The following is a 16,830-nucleotide window of genomic DNA, read 5'->3' on the forward strand; positions in this document are numbered from 1 at the left end:
CGGCGGCGCGCGTGGGGCTGCCGTCTAGGGGCTGGGCTCCGTGGAGAGGGGCCCGAGGGCGCGTCCCCGGGCGCGCAGCCTCTCCCCAGCCTCCCACCCGGCCCTGTGGGTTTTGTTCACCGGCTGTCATCTGGTTTTTTTAGACTGTTTTTTTTTTTTCTTTCCATCTAACATGGTGAAGCAAGGAGTGAAGAAGAGAACAAAGTAACTCCTGGGGGAGTGAAGGTCGCTGGTGACCGAGAGCGCCCGCGCGGCTGCGGCCACCCACAGCCACCCTTCCCCCGGGACGGCCGGGGCGCACGGCGGCGGCGGAGCAGCCGGAGGGCACGGGCACGGGCACGGGGGCGAGGAGAGGCGGCGGCCCTTGCGAGGAGTTATGGATGGTGGTGCCTTCAGCTCTGGCCAGATCCGCTCCTGGAGGAAGCTGAGCGGCGGCCGCCACCTCCAGCTGTCTCCCTGCCTCGCCCCGGGTCTCACCCTTCCAGCATGTTCCTTGTGATAAGCCCATTCCCAGCGCTGCGAGTTCCAGTACAATGTGGAAATGGGGACTGACACAGGGTGCCTCCGCCTCGCCCCACCTGCCCGGCTGCTGCTGCTGCTGCTTCCTGCTGCTCTTCCTGGTGTCTTCCGTCCCCGCCACCTGCCAAGCCCTTGGGCAGGACATGGTGCCACCGGAGGCCACCAACGCGTCTTCTTCATCCTCCTCCTTCTCCTCCTCTTCCTCCTCCTCCTCCTCCTCCTCGTCGTCGTCGTCGTCCTCCTCCTTCTCTCCTCCCAGTGCGGGGAGGCATGTGCGGAGCTACAACCACCTCCAGGGCGATGTGCGCTGGAGGAAGCTCTTCTCCTTCACCAAGTACTTCCTCAAGATCGAGAAGAACGGGGAGGTCAGCGGGACCAAGAAGGAGAACTGCCCGTACAGTAAGTCACCCGGCGGCGCGCGGTCCCCCTCCGCCACCCACCCCCACCCGCGAGGGGGAAATCTGTTCCAGATGTGGCCGGCTAAATATTTACGTCCCCAGCCCCTGTAAAATGATTAAGTGGGATACTTTCACCCTAAATCACACCCCCAGCCCCGTGTATACATTGTGCCGCCGCACCCCTCCCCGTGGGGGTCCCTCCACACACACACACACACACCCACTCCCCACGCCCGGTCACCCTATACGCCCTGTCAATGGGCTCGTCACTGGACGGACCCCCGGGAGTTGGTTGCTGCGCACGGATGCCCCTCTCTGTCTCCATCGCCCTGCCCTACCTCACCCCAAGGTCCCCTTCCCCTCCCTTCTGGAAGTGGCTCAAGTAAACACTGTGTTTCTTTGCGCTGGCAACCTTAGGAAGAGTTTTGGGACAGTTTCCTCAAGCTGAAAAGAATTAGCTGCTGTCAATTATCCGGGCTTTATGGAAACTTTATTTGAGAAAGAAAAGCCCATTCCACTTGCTCCCACCCCCATCCCGTTACCCCACTCACTACCTCGCTAGATAGGAGCGATAGTGTTTTTCTGGTTTTGATTTTTTTTTTTGGGGGGGGGGGAGGTTTGGAGAGGAGGGTGGCGGGAGGGGGGTGTCGCCCATGTTGCCATGAGTGATTGCATGCAGTCCATGAAGTTGGCTTTTCCGGCACCACCGCTATTAGTCCTGGGCCTGCCTTCTCTCTGGGTAACATGATGCTCACGTCTGCGTTGTCCATAGCATATGCGCTGCTTTGTGGTGTCCTGCTGTACAGTTTCTCCTGAAGCCTCTCATATTGCAGAGCCCGACTACTACAGCGCTGCGAACATCTGGGGCTGGATTCGCACAGACCTCACACAAATTCCATTGTCATCCTTCTGTTTTCAAAGTAAAAGTCATAAGTCCGTTTCCATGGCTGTCGTTTATCCCCTAGGATGAGGTTTTCTCCTTAGTGCAAATTATGCCCTGGATGTCTGGATTTCTTCCCCCCCCCTTTCCCCCCCCCCCCTTTCTTTCTTTCCTCCCCCAGCTCTTGTTCTTCTTTCTTGCAGGGGTGTGGGCTGGGAGGGGGCGGGAGAACTAGAAGAGCAGAGTGGATATTGTGTCTCTTCTTGAATCCGTCCAGCAAAGCAGATTACTCTGTTGGCTTCCTTTCCTAGTTACTTTCAAGTGGTGAGACTTATTCATCCTCTATTGATGGCCTTTTGAAAGGATCCGTAGGCTATGTAATGGCACACTGAAGATAGTAGACAAAGACATTTGAACATCTTTAATGACCATTTAGCATTATCTCAATGGTACTCTCAAGTCACCTTTTTAAAGGGACCTTTTTGTGTCAGTTGTTTGGGAATTTGAAACATTATTTGCCAGCTAACTTAAATACATTTCAAGATTCCTTGGCCCAGAAAGTATCTGGTAGGAATGGGAAAGACAGTTAACCAGAACTTGGCATTTTCTTTTTAAACAAAGATTGACAAGGAGGAAGACTTAGTTTTCTTGTTTGGGGACTCACATACATTCAACATTAACTTCTATTCCGCCACAGCTGCTGCTTCCATTTACTATAATTAGCGATATGCTTGCAAGTCATGATATTTGTAGAAGGATTCTTAAGTGTTCCATTTCATGTTTAACACTAAAGATGCTAAAAGCCCATTGCCTATATATTTTTTTTCATTCTGATTTATAGAGAGTGGTTGGAATAATGCCATTTATGATAGAAGATGTTTTTTCAATTGTTACCTGAATTAACTAGAAACTATATAGACATGTTTTAGTTGATGAAAATTTAATTCCTTTGTTGACTTCTAAAACAATAGTTGTGGTGTCATCTAGGTAGGACCAGGGGGAAGAAGTGGTACAAACAGTTACTGAGGAGTGAGCTGACAGGTTAAAATAAACAATATTCATGGCCTGAAATTCCTCTTCATCTTTTTACCTCATGAAGATAACTCAAAGAAATATCATGTAATTGTAGAGTTCTACCCTTGAACAAACTTTCTTCTTCTTTTTTTTTTTTTTTTTGACACTAACTTGATTTTGCTATTGCTATATTTTAAGTGTCTTTATGATGTGATGCAAGGACCAATCCACACTAGTTTAGTTTTGCAACTTAAATGACTATTTTCTGAAATAATGATTACTGTGTGACTAATGGTTTAGTAAAATGATATCCAGAGTACAGGTGGAATTATATTTTTATAGTAAAGAATTATCTGCAAAAAGTATACAACTTCATTGCATAGAAACGAGTGTGGAAACGTTGTATTCTAACTGTCCCAATATATTACTATCTCTTCCAAATGATAAAGTATACTCATAGTCCTTGTTAAAATTAAAGTATCTTATATCATAATGCAGTCTTAATCAGTGGTTGAAAATGAAAGGGGATGGGCCTTACTCTGTTAAATAAAGCCATAAATAATTTAGGCTTTCCAAGAACATCTGTATGAAGACCTAGCACGTGAAAAGTAGAGGTTGGGAAAGCCTTAATTTCACATGTGGCCAGGTAATCAGAATGCTGCTACGAATCCCAGCTGGACTGATTCAGATGAACTACATGGTATCATTAAGATATTGTCTAAATGTTGCATAATTATATGTGAACAAACTTTTGCAATGCCTACAGGGTAACCAGCCAGCCAGCCCAGCAAATGGTAGCCTGTTAAATATTAGGGTATCTAACCTCTAAAGAGTGTCAGTTCCTTGTCCAAAAACCACATTTCAGTAACATTTTCCTAAGCAAGTTATTAATTATTCTCAACACACAAAGCTGTTCTTCTGAGGGGTTTTTTTTATCTGAAGCTTAATTTTCTTTGTTACTTTTTACCCTAATGTTAAGGCTGCTAAAACACAGTAACAGCTTATCTAAGAGGTTACATGTTTGTGATGTCCTGGATAATTAAACAACCGTTTTATTGGCTTTTTGCCAGCAAAATGCTAACAAAAGGGAAGTAAGGAAATCACCCTGAAGCATTGCAAAATCAATTTTAGCTTCTACCTCCAAAGCTGGTTCCCAGAAGTTAGATGGTTCTAAAAATATTACATGTGCTAAAGAAACGCTTCTCAATTTGAGTGATAATTGTAATTCTTTTTTTTTTTTTTTTTGGGGGGGGGGGTATTTTATTTTATATTTGGCCACTTAGGATAGCAGAATGAAGGAGAGCAGAGATGAATTATGTTTCTCCTGTTAGAAGTCTGAGAAAGCTTGAATAATTTAGAATAGCTGTGGTGTATCTGTCACTAGACATGCTCAGGTTCATTTAGGTTTGTTTTATCAGTCTTTACATCTAGAGCTTTGCCCTTGAAACATTACCACTCGGCTCCAGTTCTGGCCTCCTGGAAAGGCTGGATACAGCTGTTAGGTACCCTTGCAACTGGGACTGGTGGACTTACTTCTGGACATAAATAAAACAGCTGTGGCCTGCTCCCATGGTTGTCACTTGTAGAAAAGGGGAGTCTAGGGTAAAGAAAATGAACCCTAGATATGAGACAGTGAATGATGGATATTCTCAAAATGGAATATGAGCCCTTCCAGAAAAGGAGTATGGGGTACAATAGAAAAATCAGTATGTACTGACTATGTAGTATGTGCCCTATTTCTTTAAATCTATATATCATTTAACACTCATAAGAGTCCTATGATTTAAAAATAACTACACACATTTTTTGGCTATGAAAACTAAGCCTGAATAAAAGTAAATTACCCAGGTCACCACTTGAAATTGGCAGAGCTGGGATTCAAGCCTATTGGGTTATATTCCTCCTCCTTGTTTTTTTCTACCTCTCTGCTACTAGAAACACTGATAACAATATATTAGAATTAGACACCCCAAAACCCTAAAAAACAAATTATCCAAAAACATAATTGCTGTGAATACCTACAGTTCTCCAGATTGAAATGAGAGCAGTAGTAAAATGATGGTGGAACCAAAATGAACTACATCAAAGGTATCACTGCAGGTGGCCCCCTGGAATCGGACTCTGTTAGGGCATCCTCCAGGTGAAATGCCTTTTTTTTTATATTATGTTTGGGAATATAATTGCTCTGGGTACACAAAATACACATACATCAATCTCACTCATTTCAACAGAGGGCATTAGAAATACATGACTACTTAAGAAAACTCCATGAATGTCATTGTATGGAGTAATTGTTTACAGCTGAGGGCCAAATGTTTAATTGCTTCCATGTGTAATAAAATAATTTGATTGTAAATACCAGTGTAAAATTGGGCTGTTGCAGAAACGTTGGGTATATGACCCTAAAGGGAGCAAAATCTTAGAGTCCTGAAGATAGATAGACAGATAAATAGATGATAGATAGGTGATGATAGATAGATAGATAGATAGATAGATAGATAGATGGATAGATGATAGATAGATGATGGATAGATAGATAGATAGATAGATAGATAGATAGATAGATAGATGATAGAGCTTTAAAATAAGTGTGCAAAAGAAAAAGGCACTTTACTACATAAAAATGAAAGATTACTATCTAGGATTAAAGGCTTGTATCATCACTTTTTAATCAAGATGGGAGCTTATTATAGGAAGTTCAATAAAGTGAGAAGATAATTGTTGAGGAAAATCTGGACTCGAATATTATTTCCTAAAAATAATACAACAGTTCCCTGGGAAGAAAGCCAGTCTCCAACTTAAGGCTTCTACTGGTGTCTTATTTAAGATGTAGTTGTTTCTAGAGTTTGGCTGCATGATTTATAACCAGGAGCATTTAATCACAGCACCCAGGATTTATGAAGGTGGAAGGCACTGTATTTAATGTTTACGTGACACTGGTCCTGTTACCTTTACTGCATTCCTACCATATGGACCCTCCACTTTGATGGCTTTATCATAAATCCATTAAAAATACACAATTACAGAGAGTTTCCTCTTCATAAACCTGATTTATAACCATCTACCCGGAAAAAAAAAAAAAAAGAAAACAGCAGAAATCACATGCCAGGGTGGAGGGTGAGAATTCGGAGACACCAGTCCCTAGGTCTGGGGTAATCTATTACCCAAACTTATGGACCACTCTTTCCAACAGGTTTTTCAAAATGATGTTTAAGCACAGAATTTAACAGAATCATGTCTTATACAACCAAGGAAACTCCGGTGTATGTGTATTTCTTATACATTTTTACTACACAGTTTAGAACAAAAAGTCTTATTCCAGATCATTCTTCTTAGTGTTTAATGAACTTATAGCATAACATGAAGGAGCACTTTAAATTCCTGCACAATTACCTTAATGTTCAGAGGCAAACCTCATTTGTTATCCAAAAGTCTGACTTTCCACAAGCCAAAATGTTGGGAAAAAAGTTGACAGCTCATTTGAAATGGAACTAATGTTCCTCACATTTATGAGCTGCCTATGAATATCTATATCTTTCCTAAGCCTTAAATGTCTATATGCTTATCCAAAATTGTAGTACAAATGATATTTCTTTATTATGCTTCAGAAGGAAGATTAATGCATGTGTATTAGTTCAAAGTGATTTTAATCTCTCTTAACATTAATTCTGTGAACTTTGCAATGAAGAGTAATTCAGATGACGTTTTTAGTATTACTTCTCCAACATTTGTCAGCATTAATAGTTGATGTTTGCTTAATGTAAGTCAGTAAAATATTAGCATTCCCTTCCCAGAAATTAAAGTTCTCTTTTAATTTTCCAGTATGATGGTGCATGAGATTCATGTTTATATAATTTTAATGCAGCTTTATTTGTCTAGAAAAGTAATGAGCCTCATTTTGTTTCAAGTCCTTTCTGCAGAAGTACCATCATTTTCGTGGTATATTGCAATGACTTAAGGTCATTTGCGTTTGCCTTTTGACCAATGGTGTTTGTTGCTTGGGCTTGCAGATTAAAAATGTTTACTTTTCATAATTGGCACTCTTTTTTTTTTCACTGCCTATTACTTTTACCCCTGTCTGTCCGTCAGTCTAACAAGGAATGACCTAGAAATGTGCCTTTAATATTCGCGAAAGAAAATATAGCTACATCTTAGGAAGCCACCCGCGATACTCTGATACTGAATTAACGAATACAAAATGATGCTTTACAGAATCTGTCTCAAACCAAGTGTTTAATTAGTATGGATTTTATACAAATAGAAAGTTTCAAGGTATCTAAAAGGGAGCCAGGTTACCCACAAAATAATGGTCTTCAAGGCTCCCTGGCTTTTAAATCAGGTCGGTTGTGTTCTTTCTTTGAACATTGTGTTCTAATTGGAACAATAAATCAAAGACGACACACAGAGTAGATTCCCATGTAAGGTGGACAACTGGACAGTGACTTTTTACTGCTGCTCACACGTGCATCCAATTACCATCTGATAGATCCATAGTGCCGGCTCTAGAGCATGGCCTCGTTTTATAGCTCGCCTAATAATTCTTCACCCTAAATCTGTCCAACTTCACCTATATCTAATCTGTCAGTGCGTGTGTTATCATTAATGAGGAATTTTTGAATGTCTGGCATGCTTCCTACAATGAGTAATGACATGGGAGATATTAATGAATCATTTAGTTCATCAGAATAGAGGGGGTAAAGTATCAAGTCGTATATCCCCAACTTCAAGTAGTTCTCAACAAAAAAAACACCTAACAATTAAACTACATCTGTAACTTAATTATGAACAGTCTGGTTTAACTGCAACTTAGATCTAAATAGTAATAGTTAACCCTACAAAATTAAGAACATTTTTAAAACTGTACTTTTCTATAATCATTATTTTCATTCAAGGTCCTTGAGTTTACATGCTTTACTGAAAAACATCCATATTGGTTCATCCTTAACATTTTAATGTGTTTTTACTTATTTATCTTTAATCATCACCCTAGGATATGTTTTCATTGATGAGAGAGAGAGAGAGAGAGAGAGAGAGAGAGAGAGAGAGAGAGAGAGAGAGATCAATGTGAGAGAGAAACATCCATCGGTTGCCTCCCATATGAGCCCCAGACCAGAGATGAACCCACAACCTGGGTATGTGTGCTGACAGGGAATCAAACCCGTGATGCTTAGGTACACAGGACAAAGCTCTAACCAACTGAGCCACACCAGCCAGGGCCACCCTTAAACTTTGTTTGAGGCATTGCCCTGTTTGAGGATAACTTGACATATTCAAGACCCACCAACTTACGTCTGATAGTTCTGTCTCAAGGCAGTTTTACTTTTGAAATATCGACCATCTGTGACAACCCTGACTCCAAGGCATCCTGAATTCCTGACACTTTATCACCCCTTCACCACTCCACTCTTTGTGTTCTCCTTTTCTCCCCCACCCCTCTTTTCCCTGGCTTCTAACCCATTGCGGCCAGGAAAAGTTATCATTATCATTGCTTGGCATCCCATGTTACAGTGAGAGCCAGTGGCCTAGCTGTGTTTGGATGTGTGTCAACATAGTTAATATTCAAGCCTAACAGTCTTCAGCAAAGTAAGTTCAATAGACGCCAACAGGAGCCTCTGTTCATTTTGAATCTCCGTGACTTTTCCCTTCTCCCAGCACACAGGCCAATGTCTTACAGCCAGCGTTGCCCTTCAGAGAAGTCCACAGCCCACAGCAAGAACCTTCTGAGAATGGATGCTGGCTGGCTGATTACTAAGTCATCACTCTGCATTTTTCCTCCAGGTTAACTATTCCATTCCCATAATAACTCTCCCTGCAGGTCCATGGATCTTTCTTTCAAGTTGTTTTAGTATAGGCAACACTTACCAGCTACTTTGTCAATGTCCTTATCTTTTCGCCTTTGCCTGGACTCCTATAAGAGAGAGAAAGTGAAGATGGTTTAGGAAATCAGACAGTTATTCCTCTTCTATGTTAGTCATCATGTATTTCACAGAAGATGAATGCTAATTTAGAGGTCTTTAATATTTCCAACTTCCAGAATTTCACGTGGATTATAAAGCTTTTCTGTACAACCCTGCTAAAAAGAGAAAAGATGAAAAGATACATTCATGGACACTCCGGGCTGACCCAATACAGAAATGTACATATCTTTATTAGAAAGGTATCGAGACACCGACAGCAGTTAGAATTTGAATTAATCACCTACCTGTGTTCACATCTTTCAAGGAAGATCTCTTGGCACTGACTGATGAATTATTTGTATTATATGTAGGAGCTGACTATTTACATATGTTACATTGGTTGTTATGGTGATAATAATTAAAAGCCACGCTTCTTGATAGCTTTGGTTTATCAATAGAATTATTTAAAAAAAATAGTATTCTGAGACTTGGAGAAAATGGTAACACATGGACGTTAAGTTACATACTATTTATGATCTCTAGTGAAATCTATTTACAATGTTATGAGTAACAGCCATCGCTGTTGCAGTAAATCGGATTTTAGGGCCTTTGGGGATACCTCTGTGGAAGGATAGGATTCCACAAATATGGAGGAAAAGTGCTAGGGATGTGAGTCAGATTACGGTGTAAAAACTTGATGAACAAATCTACTGAAGTGCTTTAAAGCTTAAGCAAGAGAGATGGGGAAGGGCATGTTATTAGAATGTTGGGAGCCAGAGGCAGAGCAGAAGAGGCCCGGAGCATGTAGACAGGCTGTGGAGGAGGAGAGGCTGGGCGGGAGTGATGGAGACAAGGGTTTTGAACTCCCAGGAAAGAACTCAAGCTAATGAGTAGCACTGCACCAGGGCTGACATGACAAGAAAGGTGTGAGGGAAATATAACCCAAGCCCTGGCGTGTGAGTGGCTGTTAAATGAACTGAAATGAGAACCTGTGATCTAAAAGGAGTCCCGCTTGAGGGATTTCGGAGTAAGGACAGTGAAGTCCCAGCTCCTGCCAGAGGTGGGCGGGTGGAGGAGCTAGAAGTATGGATTTTCATCAAAAGGGATCACAAGTCTGGACCTGGGTTGAAAGGGAGCTTTGAAGACACAAAAGTGGGTGCATCTGAGGCTCCAAACTGCCAGACAGTTGTGTATTATTTGGGCAAAGTGTCATTGATAAAACAAGGATATGCATGGTCCCTACCTCTTTCCTACGTGGAAAAGATTGAGAAGGCCATTCATTCATTCAACAGAGATGTACTGAGTGCCTGCTTCGTGTCAGATACTGTGACACTTACATGCAGTGCTGAGAGCAATGCTGGCTTTGCCCTCACAGAGCTTTCCTACAGTGTCAAAAAGCAGCAAGTACACAAAAAGATGCATGATGAGAATGGGGGATAAATGCTATGGAGAAACAGGTAGGGTTGCCTAAGAAAACAACTGGGAACTGCTCCAAACTGCATGGCTAGATAAATCTTTGGAAGGGGAGATGGGAGGTGGGAACTGCATGGGGCGAGTTTGATGCCTCCCCTAAAGGTACAGAAGAGGGAGACTGAGCCTGGGGCTGGGGGGAAAGTTTGAAGGAGTCGAGTTAATGCATGTAATAGCTTAATGGTGCCCGGTACGTAATAAGGCCCCATTAAGTGGCTGCTATAAAAAAAAAGTAACTACTAAAGGAAAGCACCAGAAAAGCAACTGGATGATTTGATGAAGCAGGGATTGAACATATTGGAATTGAAGAAAGTGGCAGGAATGAGGTGCACACCTGGCATTTTTTAGAAAGGGAACTATTAGAACTTCTGAAATTATTTAAGATTTGGAATTGCAGTGTTTATAACATTCTGAAGTTTTGAGGAAAGAGAAGTCTGGTTCATTAAGAGGCTGGTAGAAGATGTTTGAATATTGAAAGTCACGTGAGGGGAGAATGAGGAGCTGGAAATAAAGAAGATACAAATGTGTTCAAGGACTCAGCTATAAAACAAAACAAAAGAACAGAAAAACAAAAATAAGGGCAAAGCAGGTAACTGAAGGTTGGGAGACGACGGATTATTGCATAAAAGGAGAAGTGGTTCCATTTTAAAATATTGCAGAAGAAATCTAATATTTCAAGTTACAATATGGTTTTGAAGCAGGATTATCACAGTTGCTCAGTTTTCAGTAAATGCAGCAGTTAAGTGTCCTATTTCTCATTTCAGCCCAGGCCCTTCAAGAGTTTGCAACCCAGAGATGGAGACAGGAGAACTTCCCAGGGAGCTGGGAGATGATAGAAGGCATTTATACTAAAGGCCAGAGGAGCAGGGCAGAAGACAGCAGCCCGCGAGGGAGGGAGGGGAGACGGCAGGAGGAGGGTCACGCTGAGGATAAGGGGCTTCAGCTAAACCGAGACTCTGATCAAAAGGGAGGAGTACTATATCCTTACAGAAAGCACCGAAGCTTCAGTGAAGTTTTCAGAAAACAGCAGGCAGGCCACCGGGATGGAGCAGGATTTCCTCACCAGGGGGTAGCTTACGAAGTAAAAAGCAAAATACACTGGCAGGTGCTGTCACAGGGGAGCCAATCATGTAAATATCTTTAGGTTTGACTACTTGATTTTTTTTTGGGGGGCGGGGGGCTAAAATATTACATTAACATGGTTATCACTTACAATTGGCCTTGTGTATTTATTTTGCTTTTTGAAGTAAAGAATAAAAAATAAAAAGAGAAAGCAGAGGAATATTTGAAAAGGATATAAAATACAATACAATTAGTGTAACCTAAATATATTCAAATTGTATTTTGACAAAAAACAAACAAACAAAAACCTCATTTTATATGTGAAGCATGAAAAATAGCTCTGATATACTATCATCTTTAGCATCCCCTGATTGGCTAAATGGTCATAAATTTAAAATGTAAAAGAGTTCCTACTGCAGAGGTTACACACACACACACACACACACACATACACACACCCCTCCCTGGGAAGCGGTCTGGCCCTGCACAGCAGGTTCCCAAAGGGAACTACCGAGGCTTCAGTGACCTGCTCCAGTTGTGTACTTTTTTTTTTGTCATTCTTGTTCTAAAGTGTCTCAGATTTACTTGGTTTAGGGGGATAGAAAAAGAAACAGAGTCCACTACAGCTCTTCATCTTGCAAAAGAGTAGACGTAAGTACTTTTTTTTTTTTAAAGTAGGAGCAGGATATAGACAGCCTGCTATGCTACTGCGTCCCCTGTTCAAACCTAGAGCTTTGGAGACAGACTTCTCGATGTAGAAGCTGGGTTCTAACACTGTGTGGCTTTGGACGAACTCTCCCCTGGGCCCTGGTCTTGGCACCTGTTAAGTGAGGATAATATTACCACCCCCCCTCAATCACTTTTGGAAGGGGGGGGGTTGTAAATTTGCACATGAGACTATAAATGTAGAGTCCCATGTAGGGCCTGGCACAGGTTAGGAGCGCAGAAGTGTTAGCTCTGTTTACTGATTTAGGCCATGACTACTGTGTTGTTTGTAATTATACCATTTGCTGAAAAGATATCTAAGTCAAGGGCTAAACAAAACATTTAGACAGAAAACTGATGCTCTAGCACCTTATTCTATTTTATAGATTATAAGGCACTTGAATGTTTTCATCAGTTGGTTGTCAGGAAAAAAAAAAATGTGTGAAATGGGTAATCATTGTTACCGCCATACTGTATGTAGATGAGAAAACGGAGTCTAACAGTTCTGGTGCCCACTGCAGGTGTATACATATAGGCAGCGTGAGTGAGTCAGGATTCCCACCGAGGCCAGTCTTAGTTGGCATACCCTCTGTCCTGGTGTGCCCGGGACATCTCAGTGTGTACCTCTTGTTCTAGCATATTATTAACAGCCCCCTATTCCCTCTCAATGTATCCCATTTCAAATCCACCCTAGTCTCAGCCAGTCTGGTCTGCGTAAAGCACAAATCTACACAGGCCGGTTTCCTATTAAATACTTGAATGTCTTCCCAAAGTCTTCAGAATAATAGCTACATTTTTTTGCCTGTGATGTAAGGCCCACATGATTTGTTCCCTACCGACCCCCTGCCGCCTCATGTCTATGACACTCCCCATTACAGACACACTGAGTTGATTTTAGCTCCAGGACATGCCTCTTCCTTCGTGTGTGGCCTTTGCCACATGACTAGATCTGGCTGGAGTGATGTTCCTGCCCTCATCATCCCCAGTACTCCTTCCTTTCAGGTGTCACTTAGATGTCATCTCTAGAAAGCCTTTCTGACCACTCTACTGTCCCACAAACCTGTGCTCCCCAATACCTGTATCTAATATGTTAACATATTCTCACATTTGATTAATTTCCCAGTGCAGTTTCCTTACACACAGAAAGCTTGTTAAGGGTGAGGACTGGATGTGTCACATTGATCTTTGCATACAAGCCTTCAATACAGTGTCTGGCATATAATGCCTCCTCTCTATGTATTTATCCAGTACATTGTTCTTTATAACTGCATGTCCTTGACACAGGTCATCTAGACTATCTTCAGTTTTGTCACCTGGTCTGGAAAGTGTGATTAAATACACTACCTACCTGAAAAAGTATGACTGAAGTTAAGAATCTCTGACAACCTCCATTCAGTTCTAAATTCTACAATTCTGAGAACTTAGAAAATGAGTTAGGGCCATCATTACTCATGTGAACATGAAGTGCTTCATTTCATACACTCTGGTGAATGGAAATATTGTGTAATTCTTTGAAATGGATTGTTTCCCATGTTTCTCTAACTTGCCTAAGGTTACTATTGGCTCTGTTCAGTGGAGATAAATGAGGACTTGACTCCTTTTTAAAATTGATGCTGGCTATGCGATAGTTATTTATGGTTTCAGAGTTATTTTTGGGTTCTGGGGTAATTTGGTAACAATTAAGAAATGAATAATTCTTGGTAATTCGTTTAGAGAAGAAGAAGGATGAGCTGCAAAAAGTGGAAGTAAAGGGATATGGTTCAGTCTTGGCTGTGTTGAAACATTTGCTGTGTGATCCTAGGCAAGTCTTTATCCTACCCTCACAGACTTTATCTGTGAAATGAGTTCAATATACTCATTTTCTAGATTAAGGACAAGATTCCAGGAGCATACCTACTAGGAGATAATGAATACAGTATGCTGATATCAGGTCCTAATCTGGAGCCTGTAAATGTTACTTTATATGACACATATTTTTTGTAGATGTGATCAAATTAAGGATCTTGAGATGAGGAGGTTATCCTGAGTTATCCAGGTAGGCCCTGAATGCTATCACTTGTTATAAGGGATACAGAGAAAGACTAACTACACAGAGAAGGCAGAAAGGGACTTGATGAGGGAAGCAGAGCAAGAGAGATTTATAGATGCAATGCTGTGGCTTTTAAGATAGATGCAGGAGCCATGAACCATGGGATGGGGCTCTAGAAGCTGGCAGAGGAGAGAAACAATGGAAGGAACTTGGCCCTATTGTCACCTTGATTTGGATCCAGTGAAACTGATACTGGGCTTCTGTGAGAGAATAAATTTCTGTTACTTTAAGATACCAACTTGGTGGTCATTTGTTATAGCAGCCAAAGGGAACTAATATAGACTATGATACTCAAAGTGGGGTGCTGCTAGAACAAATACCTAAAAATGTGGAAGTGGCTTTGGAATTGGACGATGGGCAGAGGCTGGAAGAATTTTGAGGCACATGCTAAAAAAGGCCTAGATTGCCTTCACCAGACTTCCGGTAGGAATAAGGACATTGAAGGCACTTTGCTGAGGGCTCAGAAGAGCACAGGAGAGAAAGCCTATGTCATCTTAGAGAATACATACATCGTCATAAACAGAATGTTGGTAGAAATGTGAATATTAACCTTTGCACTCGCTTGCTTTTTTCTCAATTCCTTTATTCTAATGCTAACCGTGTCGAGTCACACTCGACATCCGAGTGCAAAAGGTTAAACATGCTTCTGGTGAGAGGAAATAGAGAGCATGTTATTGGAAACTAGAAGAAAGGTAATCCCTGTCACAATGTGGCAGACACGTAGCTGAACTGTGTCTTATGGTTGTGGGAAAACAGAACTTGGAAGTGATGAACTTGGAAATTTAGCTGATGAAATTTGATGGATGATGAAGCCTAATTTCTTCTAGTTGCTTATAGTAAAACTTGAGAGGAAAGAGGTAAAGTGGAGAAAGAAGTGTTAAACAAAATAGAACCAGCATTGAATCATTTGGGAAATTCTCAGACTATCCAGATTACCAAAGAGGCTATAGTAGGAGATTTACTGTTAGGAAAATGCTCTAAAGAAAAGGCCAAGGATGTGGCTGAATGGCCTTATGCTAGTGCTGCAGAGATTAGGCATGTGACAGATGGGTTCCCTCTGCCATCTCAACAAAGGCTAGGAATAGAGATTATCCAAGAAAATCTCAGGAGGACCCTCTTGTCTACTGACATGAATGCCTGTGATATACATAGGAGACCCACAAACTTTTTTAGAATGTTATATCAGTAGAAACACTGATGGCTTGGGCTGAAAGAGACTGAGTTAGGACAAAATGAAAGAAAGATGCCAGACTCCCAAAATTCTATAGACAGCAAATAGGCTGGTAAAACTCTTCAGCTGCAGACACATTGAGCTTTCAAGCAAAATGAAGGATCATGGTGACTGCAGAGCCTTGGGCACAGAGGGCAGAACCATAGGTGCAGAGGCAGAGAATAGGACCACATAACACCATTACCAGGCCTCGAAACATAATTGAATTTGTCCTGCTGGATTTTGAAATTGATTGAGACTGATGAGGCTTTTCTTCCTTCCATTTTTCCCTTTTATTTTTGTGATGGGAATGTCTATAATTGTTGTACTATGCCTATCCTACCATTGTGTTTTATAACAGATATCTTATTTTATAGTTTTACAGATCCAGAATAGAAAAGTTTTACCTCAAGATGATTCTTAGCCAGAGTCTCGCCCATACCTGATTTAGATTATTTAGATGATGAGATTTGGGATTTTTGGACTGATGCTATTTAAATGAGATTTTGGACTGGAGAGTATGCTGTAATGTGTGGTAACTTTTTGGGATGGAGTGAATGTAGTTTAATATGGGATGGATGTGAATTTTGGGGTCCAGAAGACAAACCATAGTTTGATGAATAATGGATATCCAAAGATATCAGGTCTAAACCCTGGAACCTGTGAGTATTCTATAGTAAATTTGTACTATATAAAACATTATATAGTTAAGTTTTCCACTTGGGATTAAAGATTTTTTTAGATAAAGAGATTATCCTAGATTATACAAATGAGCCCCAAATACCACCACAAATGTCTTTATAAATTAGAGGTAGTGGAAATCTAAACATACACACAGGAGACAGAGAGTAATTTGATGATGGAAACAGAGAGAGAGATTTTAAGATGCTATATCGTTGGTTCTGAAGACAGAAGAAGACTCCCGAATCAAAGAATGTGTTCCAAGAGGCAAGGACTGATTTCTCCCCTCAGACCCTGACATCTTTATTTCAGTCCAGTGGAATTCTGGCTTCCAGGACATGAAAGGATAAATTTCTGTTGTTTTAAGCCACCAACTTTGGGGTCATTTGTTACAGCAGCCATAGGAAACTAATACTATAATGCATGACAGCATTATGTGGTCCAAATTAAGGATAAGCTGCCAAAACAGTATCTTATATAGAAAGCATGAAGCAGGGATAAAGTTCACTTTACCCACCTCTTATGAGTTGTGTGATCGAGATAGCTTAGATTAGAATAATTTATGTCGAGATATCTAGCAGAGTATCAGGCTCATAATAGAACTTCAAATTTTAGTTCGGTCTACATTTTAAGTTTAAATGACTACTTGTAAAGCATTGTTTGAAAGCATAGTGCATTTGCGCATAGTACCTTGACTGCTGGGCACTATAAGAACAAAGCAATGACTTTGATTGTTTATGCAGAACCTGGCTAGATAGGTGGTCTGTTTTCTCATTGGGTCATAAATTCAAACTGAATTAGTGGGAATTGTTCTCTTTCTCCTCATCGATCTAAGAGCCTCTCCCCTGAAGTTGCATGCTAAACCCATAAGAACCTTTCCAGCCTAAAGAGGATTCTTTATAGTT

The 16,830-nt window shown here is 41.2% G+C and overlaps 1 protein-coding gene across 2 annotated transcripts in view; it reads left to right on the forward strand.

The window, feature by feature from the left end:
• Positions 1–12: 12 nt before the first annotated feature.
• FGF10 (fibroblast growth factor 10) overlaps positions 13–16,830 on the forward strand; it is an 81,450-nt gene continuing 64,632 nt past the window's right edge. For both annotated transcript variants that reach the window (XM_054715274.1, XM_008151649.3), the window contains exon 1: positions 13–918. In XM_054715274.1, the coding sequence (XP_054571249.1) occupies positions 534–918 (385 nt within the window). In that variant the 5' untranslated portion in view covers positions 13–533. The remainder of the gene's footprint in view (positions 919–16,830) is intronic.

Source organism: Eptesicus fuscus, chromosome 4, assembly GCF_027574615.1.
Source record: "Eptesicus fuscus isolate TK198812 chromosome 4, DD_ASM_mEF_20220401, whole genome shotgun sequence".
In the NCBI taxonomy this organism is placed as follows: Eukaryota; Metazoa; Chordata; class Mammalia; order Chiroptera; family Vespertilionidae; genus Eptesicus; species Eptesicus fuscus.